The sequence below is a fragment of the Sorex araneus genome, chromosome X, assembly GCF_027595985.1.
Source record: "Sorex araneus isolate mSorAra2 chromosome X, mSorAra2.pri, whole genome shotgun sequence".
Lineage (NCBI taxonomy): Eukaryota > Metazoa > Chordata > Mammalia > Eulipotyphla > Soricidae > Sorex > Sorex araneus.
Window position 1 is genome coordinate 371,449,371 of NC_073313.1, and position 22,552 is coordinate 371,471,922.

General features: G+C 57.2%; 1 protein-coding gene across 1 annotated transcript in view; it reads left to right on the forward strand.

Annotated features, from left to right (window-relative positions):
* Window positions 1-22,552, forward strand: part of ARHGEF33 (Rho guanine nucleotide exchange factor 33) — a 52,181-nt gene that overhangs the window by 7,934 nt on the left and 21,695 nt on the right. Inside the window, exons 3-5 of the mRNA XM_055122144.1 lie at window positions 18,048-18,156; window positions 19,469-19,518; window positions 22,356-22,520. Of these exons, the coding sequence (XP_054978119.1) occupies window positions 18,132-18,156; window positions 19,469-19,518; window positions 22,356-22,520 (240 nt within the window). The 5' untranslated portion in view covers window positions 18,048-18,131. The remainder of the gene's footprint in view (window positions 1-18,047; window positions 18,157-19,468; window positions 19,519-22,355; window positions 22,521-22,552) is intronic.

Below are 22,552 nucleotides of genomic sequence, written 5' to 3' on the forward strand. Positions count from 1 at the left end.
GGGCGTGACAGCCAGGACCCCAAGTGGGAGGGGAGAGGGGAAGGGATGGCCCGTCTCCACTGCCGCTGTGTGGCCTGGAGTCTCAGTCCTTGAACCCTTCTACCTGGGTTTTACTTCTGGAAGCTCGTGGCCACCGGGGTTTCATCTGGAGTGGGTGGAGAGGGCACACCCGCTCCGTCTGAGGTGCCTCAGTGGAACTGGCGAGGTACGGGGTCCAGAGAGATCTCCGGCGAGCTGCCGTCTTCCAGGATTCACTGCTGAGTCTCTGGATCGAGGCCGTTGATGTGCTGAGAGGGAGCCCGGAGGCAGTAAAGTGACAACATCTGAACTGTCACTGTCCCTCCTCCTCCTGTGTCCACACAGAACTGCTGCGAGTAGTTTGGCATCATCAGTTTCCTCCCTTCCATCCAGTGGGCTTTTCCGGGCTTTTCTTGTGTACTTAAAAATATCAGGGAGTTAGGGGGCTGGAGCGATAGCACAGCGGGTAGGGCGTTTGCCTTGCATTCGGCCGACCTGGGTTTAATTCCCAGCATCCCATATGGTCCCCTGAGCACCGCCAGGGGTGATTCCTGAGCACAGAGCCAGGAGTAATTCCTGTGCATTGCTGGACCCAAAAAGAAAAAAAAAAAATCAGGGAGTTAGAGGTTGGCTTTGCCATTCTGTGTGTTTTTCAGCATGAATTATGTACATATACGCACACGGGCATGTCTCCCCCGGAAGCACTGGGCTAACCACCTCTGTCCAGTGGCATGGAGTGCCCTACATAGACGCCAGGAGGGCTCCCTGGCCTTCCCTGGGGACTCGCAAGCCAGTGCCGTGGATTTCACACTCATTTCGAGGGTCGGTAAAGACTTCTCTGGGAGTCTGACACGAGCTCCCGCCCTCCGCCCCGGGAGAGAGTGAGCCTCCATCAGAACTGGCCTCTGGTGCGGGGGTTTGAGTCTCTTAGAAGCCAGACTGACCGCAGGGGTGCGGGCCAGACCACACCAGCAAGGCGCCCGTGCATAGGGCGAGTGGGGCGGCTCCGGGCCAGGGGCGGGGAAGACGGGGTGCCCGGCTGTCTGGACACAGAACCCCGGTTCTGAGCGGGGCACCCCGTGAAGGGTTCCTTGCGCTGGGCCTGGGTTGGCGAGCATTTGTCGGGGTCGTGGGAAGAGCAGCGGGAGGTCAGACGCGGGAGTGCCACTCCTGGAAATAAAATGCGGGTCAAGGGCAGGTTGAGAAACAGACTCACGGAGGGCCGTCGCTGCCGCCCAGGAGACGGAGGTGAAGGTGTCTCTGAAGGGCTGGGAAGAGAGACGCACGCGGGCTGCACCCCAGCCCCAGGCACCCCGGGGTGCTGCACTCCTCCGCCCGTGGGGGGCAGGGTGTGGGCAGGGCGCCACCCCCACGCAGAGAGGTTTTAAGGCAGAAGCAAGGCCAGCGCCCGTCCCTGCTGCCCGGCACGAGGGGTCACCCAGAGCCTCGGACGGGCCTGGAGGAGCCCCCGCGCCCGCCATGCATTGCTGGGCTGAGAGCTGGGTCGGGCGTGGAGGCGCCTGCCCTGGCCGTCCCTGGCACCGTGTGCCCGCCCAGGTCACCATGCCCTCCGGCCTCACGCTGACCTAGGGCCGAGAGGGCCCCTGGTCTCCTGAGCGCCCTGCGGGTCCCGCCAGCCAAATGTGTTGCTTATTTCACATCTTGCCAGCTGGCATGGGGGCTACACCCTTGCTATCTCACGTGATGATCAATCGTATGTTTTATTTCATTTATTTCTAAAACAAAATTTTTAGTGGCTTTTTTTTGAGCAATAGCACAGCGGGTAGGGCGTTTGCCTTGTACGTGGCTGACCTGGGTTCGATTCCTGTGTCCCTCTCGGAGAGCCCGGCAAGCTACCTCGAGTATCCCCCCCGCACAGCAGAGCCTGGCAAGCTGCCCCTGGAGTATTCGATATGCCCAAAACAGTCACAGCAAGTCTCACTTGGAGACATTACTGTGCCCGCTCCAGCAAATCAGTGAATAACGGGACCACAGTGCTACAGTGCTACAGTGGCTTTTTGGGCCACACCTGGTGGTGCTCAGGGCTTAGTCCTGGCTCTGTGCTCAGAGATCACACCTGGTGGGCTCGGGGATCATATGTGGTGTTGGGGGATGGACCGTGGGTCAGCCATGTGCAAGACAAGCATCTCACCCACCGTACTGCCCCCCCATATCAGATATTAAAATACATCTACTAACATGCATTTGCTTTTGCCAAAGGGCGGGTGACTTTGTTGTTGTTCTGGGGTCACACAGCAGAGCTCAGGGCATTCTCCTGGCTCTGCTCAGGGATCACTCCTGGCAGGCTTGGGGACCATCTGGGGTGCCGGGGATGAACCCTCGCCGGCTGCATGCGAGACACACACCCTACCCACTGTACTGTCTCGCTAGTCTCAGGCAGGGTGACTTTTTTTTTTTTTTAAATAAGTGATTATCAGGGCTGGAGGAATAGCACAGCGGGTAGGGCGTTTGCCTTGCACGCAGCCAACCCGGGTTCGAATCCCAGCATCCCATATGGTCCCCTGAGCACCGCCAGGAGTAATTCCTGAGTGCAGAGCCAGGAGTAACCCCTGTGCATCGCAGGGTGCGACTCAAAAAGCAAAAAAAAAAAAAAAAATTAAGTGATTATCATTTTGTTCATCATTTATTTATTTGGGAGCCTCCCCTTGTGGTTCTCAGGGTTCGAGTCCCAGTGCCATGTGGTTCTCCTAGCTCTGCCCTCAGGGACCACTCCCGACAGGCAGGGAGGACCGCATGGGACACCGGGATCTAACTCCCGACAGGCGGGGAGGACCGAATGGGACACCGGGATCTAACTCCCGACAGGCGGGGAGGACCGCATGGGACACCGGGATCTAACTCCCGACAGGCGGGAAGGACCGCATGGGACACCGGGATCTAACTCCCGACAGGCGGGGAGGACCATATGAGGTACCAGGATTCAACTTGGGTCAGCCACGTGCAGGGACGGCTCCCTGCCTGCCTCCCGTCTCTCGCACCCCCTTTCCAGGGAGGCCTTAGTAGCTCAGATAACGGGTCACAACGCTCCTTACTGCGGCTCAGTCTCCTCCCGCCCTCCCTCCCTGCCCCCTACCCTCCACTCTCAGGAGCCGGATGGGAAGCCCAGCGCCGGCCTCTGCTTTTTCTAGAACTTCTTGGTCGTCTCCTGACTGGTCCTGGGGCCCCGTAGGTCGCCGAGACCTGGAGTTTGTCTTGGCAGATCCGAGGTCAGAACGTTGACTCTGTCCCCAAGACAGAGCAGGGGACGGGGCTGGGGGTGCTGAGACCCACGGCGCTGAGGTCGGGGCCCTCTCCCAGGTCAGCCGGCCTGCACCCCCAGGCCCTCTAACCGCGGGCTTCTGCAGGGCTGTGGTCACACTCCTGCACGCCGAGCTGGGCCCGCCCTGGAGCCTCTCCCTGGCTGGGCATTTAAATCATGGCACGGGGACTCGAACCCAAACCCAAACACGTCAGAGCTCGGACCCTGAGCCAGCGCCCAGTGGGCGGGGGGTGTTACTGACCATTGCCCAGGATCTCTCAGCTGTGTGCCTGGGGGCCCCGGGGCCACCCCTGACTGCCGGCCTCTGCCTCGTCCTGGGGGAGCAGCTTCCCCGGGGTGAGGCGGGCACCCCTTCTGCCCTTGTCTGTGCAGTGAATCGGGTGACTCCGGCTCACGCCCTCAGCTCGTGGTGACCCATAAGTGACAGGCTTGCATCTTCTCGGCCACCTCCCAAGTGCTAGGAGTGGCCAGTCTGTGGAGTGTTCCAGGCTTTTGTCCTTGTGCGGAGCTGGGGTTTGGTGGGCCTCAGCTGAGCAAGCGGGTGTCGAGTGGACGGATCGACACGGTCATGTCCAGGAACGCCAGGCAGGTGCTGGAAGTGACCCGGCCCTCTCTGAGGTCAGGGCCGGTGGGTGGGAAACGGGGCAGGGCGGGCCCAGGGGGCTGGACACACATGAGCTGGAGGGCTGAGAGGGTCTGTCAGCAGGAGCCCAGGGTGACAGGCTGGGTGGACGGGTCAGCAGGGACAGACGGGGATAGGCTGGGGCCCGGGTGGCCGGGGTCGGCAGGGACAGGCCAGGCTGACACCCCTGAGGATGGGGGTCTGCGGGGCTCCTTTCTGGGGGTCGCTGGATCCTGGTGCTGGTGACTCCCCTCCCAAGGGTCCTGGCCGTGCACGCGGGGCAGGGGTTCGGGCACCGGGCGGTGGCAGGGCCCTTTGTGCAGAAGTGCTGCTCGCCCAGGCGGGTGTCGGGAGTCCTTTTAGGACAAGCAGCCCTGGCCCCAGGGGTCCTCGGGGTGACCTGGTTTATGGCTCCTGGGGCTCCGCAGCTGCTGCTCCATTTCCCGGCTCCGGGCATGCTCGGGGGACAGCTGTGGTGCGGGGACAGAGCTGTGGCCTCCTGCCCCCAAGGCACCACCCCTGCGCCTTCTCCAGGCCCATCATAAATAAATGTGTCTTATTTATTTATTTATTTATTTATTTATTTATTTATTGGCTTTTGGGTCACACCCGGCGATGCACAGGGGTGACTCCTGGCTCTGCACTCAGGAATTTCTCCTGGCAGTGCTCAGAGGACCATATGGGATGCTGGGAATCGAACCCGGGTCAGCCACATGCAAGGCAAATGCCCTACCTGCTGTGCTATTGCTCCAGCTCCTAGTTGTGTATTTAAAAAAACCCTCTTCTTCTTTTTTTGGTTGAGTTGTTTTTGGTTTTTGGGTCACTCCAGCGGTGCTGAGGGCCTACTTCTGGCTCTGTGCCCAGGGGCACCCGGGCAGTGCCCAGGGGCACCCTCTGTTGGGGATGGAGCTAAGGTGACTGCAGGCAAGGCCAGCACCTCACTTCGCTGACTGTCTCTCTAGCCTCACTCTTAGTTTTTATTTTTTATTTATTTATTTATTTTTTTGCTTTTTTTTTTTGGGTCACACCTGGCGATGCACAGGGGTTACTCCTGGCTCTGCACTCAGGAATTACCCCTCGCGGTGCTCAGGGGACCATATGGGATGCTGGGATTTGAACCCGGGTCGACCGCGTGCAAGGCAAACGCCCTACCCGCTGTGCTATCACTCCAGCCCCCCTCACTCTTAGTTTTTAGAACAAAATTCACCAGTAAGTAAGTTTTCCTAGAAAACTGTTTTACTTCGTTTCAAAAATTACTGGCTCTGCAGAGCTCTCTAAGTCAGCAGCATTTTGTATACGAAGAACCAAGAAAAAGAGAAGGCTTGGACTCTCATAATAATTGGCACTGGTTCTATTGGTTTATTTTATTTTCTTTAACTGTCTAATAAAACTTAAGAACAATTTCAAAGAAATACACCATGGGTAAAAAAAATTAGAGCAGAAAGACTTAGAAATAATGCACCTATTTATTGGATAATAATTTTGAACATTAAACTTACAACCCCCTCAAAATAAAAGAAGTAAGAATTACTGGCTTAGAGCAATAATACAATGGTGGGGCTGGAGCGATAGCACAGTGGGTAGGGCGTTTGCCTTGCACGCGGCTGACCCGGGTTCAAATCCCAGCATCCCATACGGTCCCCTGAGCACCGCCAGGAGTAATTTCTGAGTGCAGAGCCAGGAGTAACCCCTGTGCATTGCCAGGTGTGACCCAAAAAGCAAACAAAAAAAAAATACAATGGTAAGGTGCTTACCTGGGCTTGATCCCCCTCATCCCATATGGTCCCCTGAGTCCTCCCAGGAGTGACCCCTGAGTATAGCCAAGCTTAATTTCTGAGGGGGTGGACCCAATCCTATGTTCCATGTTGCTCTCTCTCTCTTTCTCTCTCTCTCTCTTTCTCTCTCTCTCTCTCTCACTCACTCTCTCTCCTCTCTCTCTCTCCTCTCCTCTCCTCTCTCTCTCTGTCTCTGTCTCTGTCTCTGTCTCTGTCTCTGTCTGCTCTCTCTCTCTCTCTCTCTCTGTCTCTCTCTGTCTCTGTCTCATTGGACTCCAAAGCCCTTCCCTCACCCGGTCAGTCCATCCCGTCTGCTTTCTCAGACATCGCCCAGACCTAGTCAGAATCCACACGCTGCCGTAACTAACGGGAAAAGTGGTTTCTAGCTCAGAAGCCCGTGGCACTCAGCAGTGTGTTTAAAGAAATGGAGAGAGTTCAGCGGGTCGGGCGCTTGCCTCCCACGTGGCCTACCCAGGTTTGATCCCCAGCACCTCCCAGGATCTCCTGAGTCCACTGGGAATAATTCCTGAGTGCAGAGCCAGGAGGACCCCTGAGCACTGCTGGGCCCAAAAACAAACCAAAAAAAAAAAGGAAAGAAAGAAAGAAAGGAAGGAAGGAAGGAAGGAAGGAAGGAAGGAAGGAAGGAAGAAAGAAAGAAAGAAAGAAAGAAAGAAAGAAAGAAAGAAAGAAAGAAAGAAAGAAAGAAAGAAAGAAAGAAAGAAAGAAAGAAAGAAAGAAAGAAAAGAAAGAAAGAGTGGGGCTGGAGTGATAGCACAGTGGGTAGGGCATTTGCCTTGCACGCGGCCGACCCGGGTTCGAATCCCAGCATCCCATATGGTCCCCTGAGCACCGCCAGGAGTGATTCCTGAGTGCATGAGCCAGGAGTAACCCCTGTGCATTGCCAGGTGTGACCCAAAAAGAAAAAAAAAAAGAAAGAAAGAAAGAAAGAAAGAAAGAAAGAAAGAAAGAAAGAAAGAAAGAAAGAAGGGAAGAAGGAAAGAAAGAAAGAAAAACTGTGAGAATAGACTCAGAGAAAATGCGTGACTGGGGACGAGGCAGCTTGGCGCTCTCCATGTTGAGTCTGGGCCCAGATGGCGCCTGACGCGGCCTGGAGGCTGACCGGAGGAGAGAGAGACGCACTCTGGGTGGCGGTTAACGCCTTTGGCAGCCTGCTACCTCCCAGAGACGCGGGCTTCCCCGACGCCGTCCTTTAGTGTGGGGGAAGCGGGTCCTTGTCCCTCCCCCCAGCATCGAAAGTTCTCTCTGGACTAAATTAGAACCGTGCGCCCAAGACCCGTTCAGCAGGGGACGCTCAGATGGAAATTAACTCCGGTCGCTTTCAATTAATTTCAGTTCCCCAAAGTGCCAGACTTTCCTTTTCTGTAGCAGCAGTAATTGGTTGGTAATAGGCCCCCCGTGTTGGGGTGTGTGTGCGAGCGTGTGTGTGTGTGTGTGTGTGTGTGTGTGTGTGTGTGTGTGTGTGCGTATGCACATGTGTGTGCAGGGGCAGACATTTTAGGTCAGTATATGGGGGTCCAGGAGAGCTTTCCGTGTCTAATTTTTTTATGATGATGATGATGATTATAAGATCATATATTGCATGATTGTTATTATGAATTAATTCCATCCAAATCTGGCTAGAATAGCCTTAGGTGAAAGTTTCAACATGCTTAGTTTCTATTATATCCTTGTAAGTATGAGAAATGATTATTCTGTTTGTTTGTTTTGGACCAGATCTGATGATGCTCAGGGTTTACTCCTGGTTCTGTGCTCAGGGGGTCACTCCTGGCAGTGCTCCGGGGACTGTATGGGGAGCTGGGAATAGAGCCCTGGTTGGCTGCATGGCAAGGCAAGTGTTCTACCGGCTATCTCTCCAGCCCCAAAACTGATGTCTTGGGGGGTTGTGGGTCATACCTGGTGATATTTAGGGGTTACTCCTGGCTCTGTACTCAGGGATCATTCTGGTGGAGCTTGGGGGACCATATGGGATGCCGGGAATTGAACCCCGGTCGGCCTCGTGCAAGGCAAACACCTTCCCTGCTGTCCTATCACTCTGCCCCACCCCCACGCTGAAATGGATTTTTTTTTTTTTTTGCTTTTTGGGTCACACCCGGCGATGCACAGGGGCTACTCCTGGCTCTGCTCTCAGGAATTACCCCTGGCAGTGCTCAGGGGACCATATGGGATGCTGAGAATCAAACCCGGGTCGGCTGTGTGCAAGGCAAATGCCCTACCTGCTGTGCTATCACTCCAGCCCTGAAATGGATTTTTTTGGCTTTTTTGGGTCATACCCGGCAATGCACAGGGGTCACTCCTGGCTCTGAACTCAGGAACTACCCTAGCAGTGCTCAGGGGACCATATGGGATGCTAGGAATCGAACCCGGGTTGGCCACGTGCAAGGCAAACACCTTCCCTGCCGTCCTATAACTTTGCCCCACCCCCACGCTGAAATGGATTTTTTTGTGTGTGGTCACACCCGGTGATGCACAGGGGCTACCCCTGGCTCTGTTCTCAGGAATTACCCCTGGTGGTGCTCAGGGGACCATATGGGATGCTGGGAATCGAACCCGGGTCGGCCACGTGCAAGGCAAAGGCCCTACCCGCTGTGCTATCACTCCAGCCCTGAAATGGATTTTTTAAAGGAAAAGTTTCCCCCAAACTGGAGCCCGAGAACCAGGCGAAAGCGGACAGACGGTGGGCAGGGCCTGAGCCTCTCTTAGTTGCGTGGTCCCCCCTGCTTTGTCCTGGGGGATTCAGAGAGCGCGGCCTGAAGCCCAGAGAAGACCTGGCTCCCAGTTCTGCGGCTCAGCAGGGACCGGGTGGGGGCTGTGAAGGGGAGCAGCGGGGGGGCTGGGGCAGGGCTGCGGCAGGTCAAGGGACCCCAGGGGGAGTGAGAGCCGCCCGCCAGGGGTGGCTCAGAGGCACGTTCCTCCCGCGCTCGCTGGAGGCGCTTTCCAGGAACTGCAGAGGCCGCTTTACAGGGATGCTGCCGCCCCGCCCCTCCTCCGCCCTCCCCCTGCCCTCCCGCCTTTACGATTTCTCTGGCCTCATTTTCTTCCCTATTAAAAACTCAACTTGGGTGCCTGAGAAATAGTACAGGAGGTCAGGCTCTTGCCTTGCTCTCAGCTGACCCCGTCCAAACTCCCAGCACCATATATAGTGTCCCCCCTCCCTCTCCCTGAGCACTGCCAGGTATGGCCCAAAAACTAACCTAGAAATAAATTGATTTTTGGGTCATACCTAGTCACGCTCAGGGGCTACTCCTGGTCGGTGCTCAAGAGTCCATCTTGCTAGCCCTGGGCTATTGTGCGGTGCTGGCGGTCAAACTGGGTCTCCCGGGGCTGGAGCAACAGTGCAGCGGGGAGGGCGTTTGCCTGGGTTCGATCCCAGGCATCCCACCGGGCCCCCTGAGCACCGCCAGGAGTGATCCTTGAGTGCAGAGCCAGGAACAACCCCCGAGCACAGCCGGGTGCGAGCCCCCCACAAACAGCAACAGCAACAGCAAGGGACCGGAACAGAGGGACTGGACCCCTCTGCTGGCCGCTCTCAGCTGGCCCTGTCCTCCGTTTCCACTGCTGCTCAGTTTCAGTCTTTTTATTTTATTTTATCTCACTGGGCGGGGGGCTCCTGAGCACTGTTTGGGTACGGCGGGCTTGCAGGTCAGTGCTCTGGCCCCGTGGTGCTGGGCGGGGTGGGCGGGTCGGGCCGCTGGGACCATGCCAGATGTGCTTTCGGGCACTTGCAGTGGATTCTCCTGGGGCCAGAGAGACAGCACGGCAGGTAGGGTGTGGGCTTCTATGAGGCCGACCCAGGATCGATCCCTGGTACCTCATATGGCCCCCTGAGCCCACCAGGAGGGGATTCCTGAGCACAGAGCCAGGAGTAAGAGCTGAGCACCGCTAGATGTGATGCAACACCCCCTCCCCAGGAAAACAAATTTTCATATGCTTTTGTGTTGCTTTGGAGGGCCTCACCTGTTGTACTCTGGGCTTACTCTGGATCTGTGCTCAGGGAGCACTTCTAGTGGGTATCGGGAGTACATGTGGTCCTGGGGAAGGAGCCCAGGTTGGCCGTGTACAGGGCCAGTGCCTTCCCGCCATCCCGTTCAGATGCTTCTAAAATTAGACAAATACACGTCCTAAGGAGCCTTATTTGGTCTCAAGTTGTATGAAAGTGAAAAACTGGTGTAACTGCTGCTGTCATTTTCCTATTAACATTTTTTTTTTTGTCTTTTGGGCATACCTGGCGGTTCTCAGGGCTCACGCCTGGCTCTGCACTCAGATCACTCCCGCCGCGCTGGGGGCCTCCTACGGGGTGCTGGGGATCGAATCCAGGTGGTCACATGCAAGGCAGAGGAAGCTGGCGTGGGGGCTGCTGGGTCCGGCCAGAAGGGAGGGGACAGCCCAGCTTTGGCCCTTGGAGTCCCATAGGGCCCCAGTGCCAGCAGGAGCCGTCGCTGAGCACAGCCAGGAAACCACTAATAGTTCTGTGAGCCACACAGCACGTAAAAGATTTAAATTAAATATATATATATATACTATATATATATATATGTATTGTGGAGAGCCCGGCAAGCTACCGAGAGTATCCCGCCCACACGGCAGAGCCTGGCAAGCTCCCCGTGGCGTATTCAATATGCCAAAAACAGTAACAAGTCTCACAACGGAGACGTTACTGGTGCCCGATCGAGCAAATCGATGAACAATGGGACAATAGTGCAACAGTGCAGTGCAGCATTTTGTTTTGGGGCCATATCTGGTGATGCTTAAGGCCCACTCCTGGCTCTGTGCTCTGGGGTCACTCCTGAGAGGGCTGAAGGGACCCTATGGGATGCCAGGGATTGAACGCAGGGTGACCACTTGCCAGGGAAGTGCCCTACCCTATGGACTATCTCTGGTCCCGTAATTCTGTTAAATTTGAGTGAAAGTGGTCATAGTCAAAGGAAAAAAAGATGGGAAACTAATCATGATGTGTATGACATATTTATTGTTATTGTTATAATTGTTACTGTTTGGGGGCCATACCCCGTGTTGCTCAGGGGTTACCCTGGCTATGCACTCTAGAGGCGCATGGGGCGCCAGGGATTAAACTCGAATTGGCGGTGTGCAAGGCTAGCCCCCTCCCCACTGTACTATAATTTTTTCTCCAGCCCCATAATTTTTCAAATGTGAGCGAAGGGGTCACAAAGTCAAAGAAAATTATAAAAATCGAGAAAATAATCACAATGTGTGTGACAGGTTTATTATTATTGTTGTTGTTGTTGTTGTTTTGGGGTCACACCTGACTGAGCTTGGGGGTCCATTTGTGGTGCTGGGATGGAACGCGCCCAGCCCTGCCACCGTCCTCTCACCCGGCCCTGCGGGACAGCTTAACCCCTTCCCAAGCTCCTCCCTGGGGGGCGCCCCTGTGCCAGAGGGTGCCCAGCGAGCACTGCCACACTCAGGCCCCCTCTGAGTGGCGGGTGCAAGTACCCCCTTGTCCAGGCCGGCCAGTCCAAAGAAGCGGCGTGGACGCTCCCCTCGCCGGGGGCAGCCCCGTCCCACAGGGGCCTGTGAGCCTGAGAGAGGCCGAGGGCCCGCCCGGCCCCCCGCCAGCACGGCGGCCCCTGGCACGGAGCGCCCCGAGTCCCCGAGCCCAGCGAGGAGCAGGCGGGAGGGCGCCAGCGGGCGATCGAGGCTGTGCCAGGCAGGGAAGGGCCGGTCCTGCCCCGTCTGGGCTGGGGAACCTTCCCACCCACAGAGCCAGCCCCGGGGCGCTCAGAGCTTCCTCCTGGCTCAGTGCTCAAGGCCCCTCCTGGTGGGCCGGGAGGGACCGTGCAGGGTGCCGGGGATTGAAGCTGTGATCGGCCTCGGGCCGCCCCTGGACCCAGCCGCCCGCAGGGGCGAGAGCTGGAGGCCACGTCCCCTGGGCTCCAGCCGGGACCGCTTTGTTTTCTTTTGGTTTCTGGGTCACGCCTGGCAGTGCTCGGGGTGGCTCCTGGCTCTGTGCTCAGGAATCAATCTTGGCGGCGCTCAGGGGACCATATGGGATGTCAGGGGTGGAGCCCAGGTCGGCCACGTGCAAGGCCAGGCCCACCCGCTGTGCTCCCGCTCCAGCCGTCATTCTAGTTTCTCCCAGAACAGTCCGTTTGGGGTTAGGACGCACCCAGTTAACGGCGACATTGGATGCGTTTCTGGGCCATGCCTGGCGGTGTTCAGGGTCACTCCTGATGGTGTTCGGGGGCCCCTAGGGGGGCGAGGATGGAAGGGTCGGCCTCATGCGAGGCCAGCGCCTACTGCTGTGCTCCCCGGCCCCTCCTTCGGATGCGACTTGATGACTTTGCAACCTCACTGAGCCCAAGGACATTTTCTCTCAGAAAAACCCTCAAGGTTTCCCTCTGGTCTCTTGGCAGCGGCCGCCCTCCCGCCAGCTCTGACCGCAGAGGTCTGGCTGTCGGCGCCAGGGCAGTGCCCTTCCTCCCGAGACGTCCCCCTTGTGAGGGAGAGGGTGTCCCAACAGCGTCCGGGGGCCACTGTAGGTGACCCTCAGCCCGGGGCCCCCGGGGCTCCTGCTGGTGTGGGAAGGAAGCCAGTATTGTCTCACCACAGCTGGCCACGGCTGAGAGAGGCGCCAGCCCAGGGCTCTTCTCTTCAATCTATTTACTGTCCCTCTTCCAATGACATACCAAGCGGGATCTCGCACTTGCCACTTGCCACAGTGCTCACCCTCCTGACTGAGGTACTCACACTTCTGGCTGAGGTGTCACACTTCTGACTGAGGCACTCACTCTCCTGACTGAGGTACTCACACTTCTGACTGAGGTACTCACACTTCTGACTGAGGAGCTCACTCTCCTGACTGAGGTACTCACACTTCTGACTGAGGTACTCACACTTCTGACTGAGGTGCTCACTCTCCTGACCTAGGTACTCACGCTTCTGACTGAGGTACTCACACTTCTGACTGAGGAGCTCACTCTCCTGACTGAGGTGCTCACGCTTCTGACTGAGGTACTCACACTTCTGACTGAGGAGCTCACTCTCCTGACTGAGGTGCTCACGCTTCTGACTGAGGTACTCACACTTCTTTTTTTTTTTTTTTTTTTTAATTTATTTATTTTTAATTAGAGAATCACCGTGAGGGTACAGTTACAGATTTATACACTTCTGTGCTCACACTTCCCTCATACAAAGTTTGGGAACCCATCCCTTCACCAGTGCCCATTCTCCACCACCCGTAAACCCAGTGTCCCTCCCACCCTCCCCAATCCCATCTCCCCCCCACCCCACCCTGCCACTGTGGCAAGGCATTCCCTTCTGCTTTCTCTCTCTAATTAGCTGTTGTGGTTTGCAACAAAGGTGTTGGGTACTCACACTTCTGACTGAGGAGCTCACTCTCCTGACTGAGGTACTCACACTTCTGACTGAGGTACTCACACTTCTGACTGAGGAGCTCACTCTCCTGACTGAGGTACTCACACTTCTGACTGAGGTACTCACACTTCTGACTGAGGAGCTCACTCTCCTGACTGAGGTACTCACACTTCTGACTGAGGTACTCACACTTCTGACTGAGGTGCTCACTCTCCTGACTGAGGTACTCACACTTCTGACTGAGGTACTCACACTTCTGACTGAGGAGCTCACTCTCCTGACTGAGGTACTCACACTTCTGACTGAGGTACTCACACTTCTGACTGAGGAGCTCACTCTCCTGACTGAGGTACTCACTCTCCTGACTGAGGTACTCACACTTCTGACTGAGGTGCTCACCCTCATGACTGAGGTACTCACACTTCTGGTTGAGGTGCTCACTCTCCTGACTGAGGTACTCACACTTCTGACTGAGGTGTCACACTTCTGACTGAGGTGCTCACTCTCCTGACTGAGGTACTCACACTTCTGACTGAGGTGTCACACTTCTGACTGAGGTACTCACACTTCTGACTGAGGAGCTCACTCTCCTGACTGAGGTACTCACACTTCTGACTGAGGTACTCACACTTCTGACTGAGGAGCTCACTCTCCTGACTGAGGTACTCACACTTCTGACTGAGGTACTCACACTTCTGACTGAGGAGCTCACTCTCCTGACTGAGGTACTCACACTTCTGACTGAGGTACTCACACTTCTGACTGAGGAGCTCACTCTCCTGACTGAGGTACTCACACTTCTGACTGAGGTACTCACACTTCTGACTGAGGTGCTCACTCTCCTGACTGAGGTACTCACACTTCTGACTGAGGTACTCACACTTCTGACTGAGGAGCTCACTCTCCTGACTGAGGTACTCACACTTCTGACTGAGGTACTCACACTTCTGACTGAGGAGCTCACTCTCCTGACTGAGGTACTCACTCTCCTGACTGAGGTACTCACACTTCTGACTGAGGTGCTCACCCTCATGACTGAGGTACTCACACTTCTGGTTGAGGTGCTCACTCTCCTGACTGAGGTACTCACACTTCTGACTGAGGAGCTCACTCTCCTGACTGAGGTACTCACACTTCTGACTGAGGTACTCACACTTCTGACTGAGGTGCTCACTCTCCTGACTGAGGTACTCACACTTCTGACTGAGGTACTCACACTTCTGACTGAGGAGCTCACTCTCCTGACTGAGGTACTCACACTTCTGACTGAGGTACTCACACTTCTGACTGAGGAGCTCACTCTCCTGACTGAGGTACTCACACTTCTGACTGAGGTACTCACACTTCTGACTGAGGAGCTCACTCTCCTGACTGAGGTACTCACACTTCTGACTGAGGTACTCACACTTCTGACTGAGGAGCTCACTCTCCTGACTGAGGTACTCACACTTCTGACTGAGGAGCTCACTCTCCTGACTGAGGTACTCACACTCCTGACTGAGGTACTCACACTTCTGACTGAGGAGCTCACTCTCCTGACTGAGGTACTCACACTCCTGACTGAGGTACTCACACTTCTGACTGAGGTACTCACACTTCTGACTGAGGAGCTCACTCTCCTGACTGAGGTACTCACACTTCTGACTGAGGTACTCACACTTCTGACTGAGGAGCTCACTCTCCTGACTGAGGTACTCACACTTCTGACTGAGGTACTCACACTTCTGACTGAGGAGCTCACTCTCCTGACTGAGGTACTCACACTTCTGACTGAGGTACTCACACTTCTGACTGAGGTACTCACTCTCCTGACTGAGGTACTCACACTTCTGACTGAGGTACTCACTCTTCTGACTGAGGTACTCACACTTCTGACTGAGGAGCTCACTCTCCTGACTGAGGTACTCACACTTCTGACTGAGGTACTCACACTTCTGACTGAGGTACTCACTCTCCTGACTGAGGTACTCACACTTCTGACTGAGGTGCTCACCCTCATGACTGAGGTACTCACACTTCTGGTTGAGGTGCTCACTCTCCTGACTGAGGTACTCACACTTCTGACTGAGGTGTCACACTTCTGACTGAGGTACTCACTCTCCTGACTGAGGTACTCACACTCCTGACTGAGGTGTCACACTCCTGAGGTGCTCACTCTCCTGACTGAGGTGCTCACTCTCCTGAGGTGCTCACTCTCCTGACTGAGGTGTCACCCTCCTGACTGAGGTGCTCACTCTCCTGACTGAGGCATCACACTCAGTGGTGCTCACATTCCTGGCTTCAGTGCTCAGATTCTCGGCTCCAGTGCTTTCCTGCTTTGCAGGGCTTACCAGGGTGCCACACTGGCATCATCCCATTTGCTGTGGTACTGGGGTGACAGTGACAGAGCCTCCAGCTCTCACTCCCCTTGTGCTGAGGATCCAGTAGCTCATGCTGGGTTTGTCGTGTGTCCGTTTCGGGGCCACGCCCCAGTGCTCAGGATCACTCCTGGCCCGGCTCGGGGGCTGCGTGTGGTGTGGGGATGGAGCCCCTTCGGCCCGAGCCCCTCAACCACGGTTCGGGCTCGCCGTGTGTGCTCCCAGTGCGGGCTAACGGCTGTGCGGATGGTTCCCCTCAGAGCCTGCCGGGTGCTGTCAGACACGGCAGGTTCTCGTCCTGCCAGTGGGCGCGAGTGAGGCCGGGCCGGAGCCTCTGCTGACCCCATCAGCCAGGCTCCCGGCCACGGGCCGGCGATGTCCCGGCGCTCACAGACAGGCCTCTGGCGCTCCAGCCCGAGGGGAGGCATGGCCGCCAGACCCACTTAGTGACCCAGAAACACGCTGCCTCGGCGCGGTGCCGCCGCAGCTTCTCCTTCCTTTCCTTGTTTGGTTTTTGGGCCACACCTGGCAGTGCTCAGGGCTTCCTCCTGGCTCTGTGCTCAGGGATCACTCCCGGCTGGCTCGGGGGACCGAACCCTGGGGATCAAACCCAGGTCAGCCCTATGCAGGGCAACTACCTTCCTACTGCACTATCGCTCCTGGCCCTTATTTTTTTCTTTTTGGGCCACACCTGGCGATGCACAGGGGTTACTCCTGGCTCTGCACTCAGGAATTACTCCTGGCGGTGCTCAGGGGACCCTATGGGATGCTGGGAATCGAACCTGAGTTGGCCGCATGCAAAGCAAACGCCCTCCCCGCTGTGCTATCCCTCCAGCCCCTTCTTTTGTCTTTTGGCCACACCCAGCAGTGCTTTGGGGTTACTCCTGGCTCTGTGCTCAGGGATCACTCCTGGTGGTGCTCAGGAGACCATATGGGATGCCAGGGATTGAGCCCAGGTTAACCTATGCAGGGCCAGTGCCCTACCCACTGTACTATCTCTTTGTCCCCTGCTTCTTTCCGGGGAGTTGGGGGTACGGACACACACAGCAGTGCTCAGGGATCATTTTTGCTGGCTAGAGGACTGTGAGTGGTGCCAGGAATTAAACTCGGGTTGGATGCACACAAGGCAAGCACACTAACCACTGTGCTATCACTCCGGCCCTCCAGCCCTTACTTATTAAGATATTTCCCCTGTATCATGGACATGCGGCGCAGGGGCAGAGCGTACCTTGCAGGTGCTGGCAAAGCTCTGGGTTTGATCCCTCGGACGCCACACACACACATGCACACACACACTCACTCATACACATACACACACTCATACACATACACATGCACACACACTCACTCATACACATACACACACTCACTCATACACATACACACACTCACTCATACACATACACACACTCATACACATACACATACACATGCACACACACTCACTCATACACATACACACACTCACTCATACACATACACATACTCACTTATACACATACACATACACACACACTCACTCATACACATATACATGCACACACTCACTCATACACATGCACACACACTCACTCATACACATACACATGCACACACGGATATACACTCAGACACACATACAAACATACTCATACACTCACTCACACACACACATACACACTGCATACACACATTCACTCACACACATGCCTACACACATACACACACTCAGACAACATTCACACATATACACACATACACACATGCATTTATACACATGCATACACACAGACACACATTCAAACATATATATACATACACACTCACACACACTCATACACACACACTCACACATACGCATACACACATACATATACAGTCAGACACACATTCACACACACACATACACACTCACACACATACAGAATCACACATACACATACGTATACAGACACTCAGACACACACTTAGACACCACACACTCACACACACACACACACCCACACACACACACACATGACAGCGGTTCTCCCGCGCGCGGCCTGCGGTGAAGCCGGTGGCTGACCTAGCTGGCGTCCCTCAGACGCGGGCGTTCGCTCTTACCGACCACCCGCAGCGGCGGCTGAGGCGCCTGCGGCCCCAGAGGACTCACCTACGAGGCCTCGCGGCTGTCTCGGCCTTGGCCACGCCTGGCGGTGCTCGGGGCTCCTCCTGGCGCCGTGCTCTGCGGCCGCCCTGGCGGGCTGTGGGGACGGAGCCCGGGGTCCTGCCCACTGTGCTGTCTCTGCAGCACTCTCACGTCTGACTGTCCCTCACGGTGTTCGGGCCACGGCAGACAGTGCTCTGGGGCTGCTCCCAGCTCTGTGCTCAGGGCTTGCTCCCGGGGTCGCATCTGGGCCGCCCCGGCACAGAGCCTGTGTCAGCCTGGGTCGTCTCTCCTGCCGGCCTCGATGACCGGTCACTCAACATGGCCACTTTCCTGGAGCTGTGGGGCCTCCGGGCCGCCGACAGCTGTGCTCGTTTCAGGTGCTCCCTCAGCCGTGGTGCTCGGGGGCCAGTGGGGCCTGGCTGCTGCCAGCGTGTCCCGCCCTCACCCCTGAGCCCTGAAGCTCGAGTCCCCTTGCCCGGCCGGTCCCGCCCTGCTCACTCTTGATCCCCTGCAGGTCCGCGGAAGAAGGAGCAGCCTGGGTGGGGGACACGGAGGATGCCGCGCTGACCAGACGCCGGCCAGAGGAGCGAGAGGCACCATGGAAAAGACTAGAACGAAGCAAGGTGGGCTTCCTGGCCGGGCTCCCTTCCTGTTGCCCGGACCCAAGCTCACCGCTTACACGGGCGTCTCCCTCCTGCTGATCTGAGGGCCACGCGGGCTGTGGAGCAACAGGGGATGAAGTAGCACGTGTGCGTCATGCCTGTGTGAATCATACACAGACACGCGTGTGTTGGCCCTGAGGGCTGACTCAGCCTGTGCCGGGCCGCCCGCCCGTGGAGCAGCCGAGTACGGTCACCCCAGAAAGTAGCTTCTGTGGCTGACAGTGACACGGGAGAGACGCCCCAGAGAGGGGTCCCTGCGGGTAGGACCAGGGGCCTGTCCCTGTCCTGTCCCCACCAGCACTGGGCCCCTGTCCCTGCCCCTCCCCTCCTCCCTCCTCAGGGCCGTGCCCTGCCTCCCCTTCCCGCCTCCCCTGGTCTCCTGTCTCTTGTGTTGGCCGCACGGCCTTCTCTTTCCACCAACATCCTCTCTAGAACCTTCTTCCCTGGTAGAGGACAGTTCTACCAGCCTCACCCAGAACTCTGTGTGTGTGTGTGTCTGTAGAACTGTGCATTGATTGAGTGTATGTGTGTAGAATCCGTGTGCATGAGTGTACAAGTGTGTAGAACTGAGTGTATGTGTGTGTGAATTCTGGAACCTTCTGGGGACAGCTCTGTTGGCCCGCCTCCTTTCTAGACCAGGTGTGTGAGTATCTGTGTGTGAGTTTGTGTGAGTGTGTGCATGTGTGTGAGTGCACATGTGTAAGTCATGTATGAGTGCACGTGTGTGAGTGCACATGTGAGAGTGCATATATGTATGTGTGTATGCACATGTAAGTGCACATGCACACACGTGTGAGTGCACATGTGTACATATATGCAAGTGCATGTGTAAGTACACATGCATGTGTTGAGTGTGTGCATGTACATGTGTACGAACGCACATGTATACATTTGTGTGAGTGCATGTGTGTGTGCATGCGTGCCTGTGTATACATGGCTGGACCTTCTGGACAGTCCCACCAGTTCTCTTGCCTGGAGTTCACAGCCTCCCGGAGCTCACGTGGGCAGTGACAGAGGTCAGAAGCCGGCCAGGGTCGGGGCAGGAGTGAGTGAAGGGCCAGAGGGGGCAGCTGGGGGCTCCCCCGACCCGTCCCACCCGCCCGGCTCCCCTCCCTCCCGTGATTCTCTGTCCAGGGGCCCAGTCACTGCTGCAGACGCCAGCCATGCGTGAACCTGGGCTCGGCGGCGCGGACTGGGTCTGGGGGCCTGTCTCCCCTGCAGGGGTGAGGGAGAGAGGGGGGGCGTGCGGACTGAACTGCGCTTCTCCCCCCAGGAGAGAACGAGCACGTGCCCATGAACAGCCCCTCCACGCAGATCTACCAGGTGAGCACAGCGCGTGGCCGGGGCGGGGCCGGCCACACGGACGCCGCCTCTGTGCTGGGCAGGACGGGGCGTGACAGGTGCGCGCGGGAGGGGGCGGGAGGGTTCTGGCTCCTGCGCAGAGACTCGCAGAGGAGGAAACGACCTACAGCCCGGGCGTGGGCGCACCCTGCACCAGGCTGACCTCGGCGGGCCCCACAGGTGGTTCGTGTGACGCGGGAGGGGAGACGGTCACTTTCACCCGACCCGCCTCTGCCACGCGGGACCCAGGGCTACTGGGTCCTTGTACCACCTCGCAGAGGAGAAGCTCAGGAATAGATGAACAGTAAAACAGTGAAACAGATTTTATTTGAAGGTTTTGAAGGGAAGGAGGGAGAGAAATAGGAGAGAGTGGAGAGTGAGGTGCTCAAGAGAGAACCCGGGGGCTGGAGCAACAGCGCAGTGCGGAGGGCATTTGCCTTGCACTCGACTGACCCGGGTTCGACTCCCAGCATCCCTGAGAACCGCCAGGAGTAACCCCTGTGCATCGCTGGGGGTGACCCGAAAAGCAAAAAAAAAAAAAAAAAAAAAAGAGAGAGGACCCGGCTTCTCCAAGGGCAGAGCCCTTCCATACCCCAGCATCAGACACGAAAGCATCAAAGTCCACATGTCAAGAGGGGAGATGCGGCAACACATGTGCTCAGGCACCACGTGTGCGCAAACGCACACTTTCTTTGTTCAAGGTGGCTTCTATAGAGTATCTTCTCAGGATGTCTTGCTCTGGAATGTTCTGGAGTCTTCACTGGGCCGAATCACTAAAGTTAATCGGATTAAGGGAGAGGTCCGAGGGTGTTTGAGGAATTTCCTTCATGGGTAGCACTGCACTGTAGCACTGTCGTCTGGTAGTTCATCGATTTGCTCCAGTGGGCACAAGTAACGTCTCCATTGTGAGACGTGTTACTGTTTTTGACATATTGAATATACCACGGGCAGCTTGCCCAGCTCTGCTGTGTGGGCGGGATACTCTCGGTAGCTTGCCGGGCCCTCCGATAGGGACGGAGGAATCGAACCCGGGTCGGCCGCGTGCAAGGCAAACGCCCTCCCCGCTGTGCTGTCGCTCCAGCAGTTTAAATGATGGAGTTTAAAGCTACATGCGCCTGTAGCTTTAAACTCAGGTGCGGTTCCAACTGCATGTAGGTCAGTCCCCACCTGGGCTAAAAATAGCTGTGCCGGGTGGGCCCGAGCTGCTCGGGCCTGGGGTCCTGGGGCCTGTGGGCCTCCAGCAGCTGCTCCCGGTCCCTGGGACTCCTCCATGCTGGGAATTTGTCCCATCATTGTCTTTGGAGAGCGAGAGCGCTTTCCCAGGCCGGAGAGGTAGTAGGGGGTGGGGGGGAGGGCGTTAGCTGTGCTCACGTGGCGCCCCCTGTGGCCCCCTGTGCCCGCCAGCCCTGAGCACAGAGCCAGGAGGAAGCCCTGAGCATCACTGGGTGTGGCCCCACACACAGAAATGGAAGAACCCCAGCCACCCACGGCCCTGAGACGGTCAGGGGTGGCCCCAAAGCCCAACCAAGTCAGCACAGATGCGCAGAGAGCTTCAGCATCACTCAGCCTGACGCCCAGAAGCATCGGGCACGTGCTTAGGCGCCACAGCGGGTGGGGCGGGTGCTCTGAACCGTCCTGCCGGGGCCGGCTCCCAGATTTGTTTGCGAGACCCCCTGCCCGGGGGAAGGCACTCAGCCTGGCACTCGCCACACCTGCCGGGAGTGGCCCCTGAGCACAGAGCCGGGAGCCAGCCCTGAGCACCCCCGGGGTGGCGAGGAGGAAAGAGCAGGAAGGAAGGAGAGATGGAAGGAAGATCTGGGGCTAAGAGCCCCTGCAGGGGCGGGACGCTAACCGTCCCAGAGACTGTTGCCCCGTTGCTGTTACTCTCATGTCCAGTCTGTTGAGACTGTTTCTCATTGGTTCAGCAGGTACATTGGATTCCCGTGTTTCGCTTAGACCCCTGCAGGGGGGGAGGTGGGACTTCCTGGGTGTGGCACCCTGAGGCCTTGTCCTCCCTCCGTCTCAGAGAGCTGCGGCGGGGCTCTGGGGGGACAGTCGCTGGTGTCCGGGGGACACGCCCTTGAGGTGGCCCCTCTGGCAGTTCCCCCCCCCACCACTGTCCTGCGTCGCAGGTGCAGAAAGCAAGTGGCAGATCTCGGCTTCCCATGCCCCGGGCCCTGAAGACCCGCTCGCCCCGTCCCCTGCATGGAGCTGCTCTCGGCCCCCTGAGTCAGGGACACACGGCGAGGGGCCACCCGCTGGCCTGCCGTGTCCGGAGCTTAGCAGAGGCGCCTCCCTGTGGGAGGGACCCTGTGAGCAGCTTCTGGGCTCGCCTTTTAGCCTCCAGCCTTTTTTATTTTGGGGCCGTACCCGCCGATGCTCAGGACTGACCCCTAACTCAGGGCTGACTCCTGGCGGTGCTCAGGGACCAGTGGGGGTGCCAGGCAGGCCCCCCATGCAGGGCAAGCGCCTACCCCCTGTATTACTCCCCTACCTTCAGCTATTTAATTGACTTATCTAGGTTTTCTGGTTACACCTGGTGTTGCCAGGGGTCGCTCCTGGCCGTGTTCCCAGGACCCGGTGAGGTGCCGGGGATGGAACCCGGGTTGGCGGCGTGCACGGACACGGCCCCACCCTGCTATTGCTCCGGCCCTGCAGCTCCTTTAGGAGCATCAGGCCTTCTGTATGGCAGGGGCGTCTGGCAGGGGCGCCTGGCCCAGCTTTTCTCCCCCAGAGGCCTCGGGGGCTCTGGAGGCGGAGCGGAGGGGCCGGGAGCTCGTGGCCGCCCAGCACCAGCTCAGCTCCCGGCCCCCGTCCAGTTGCAGGCTCTCGCCTCGGAACTCAAGACGGGCTTCACGGAAGCCATGCAGGAGCTGTCCCGGATCCACCACGGGGAGTACGTCCTGGAGGAGAAGGTGAAGAGCTGCAAGTGCTCCATGGACGAGCGGGTCACCGAGATGAGGAATTCTCTGAACTACTTCAAGGTAGGGGCGCGGCCAGCGGTCAGCAAGGAGCA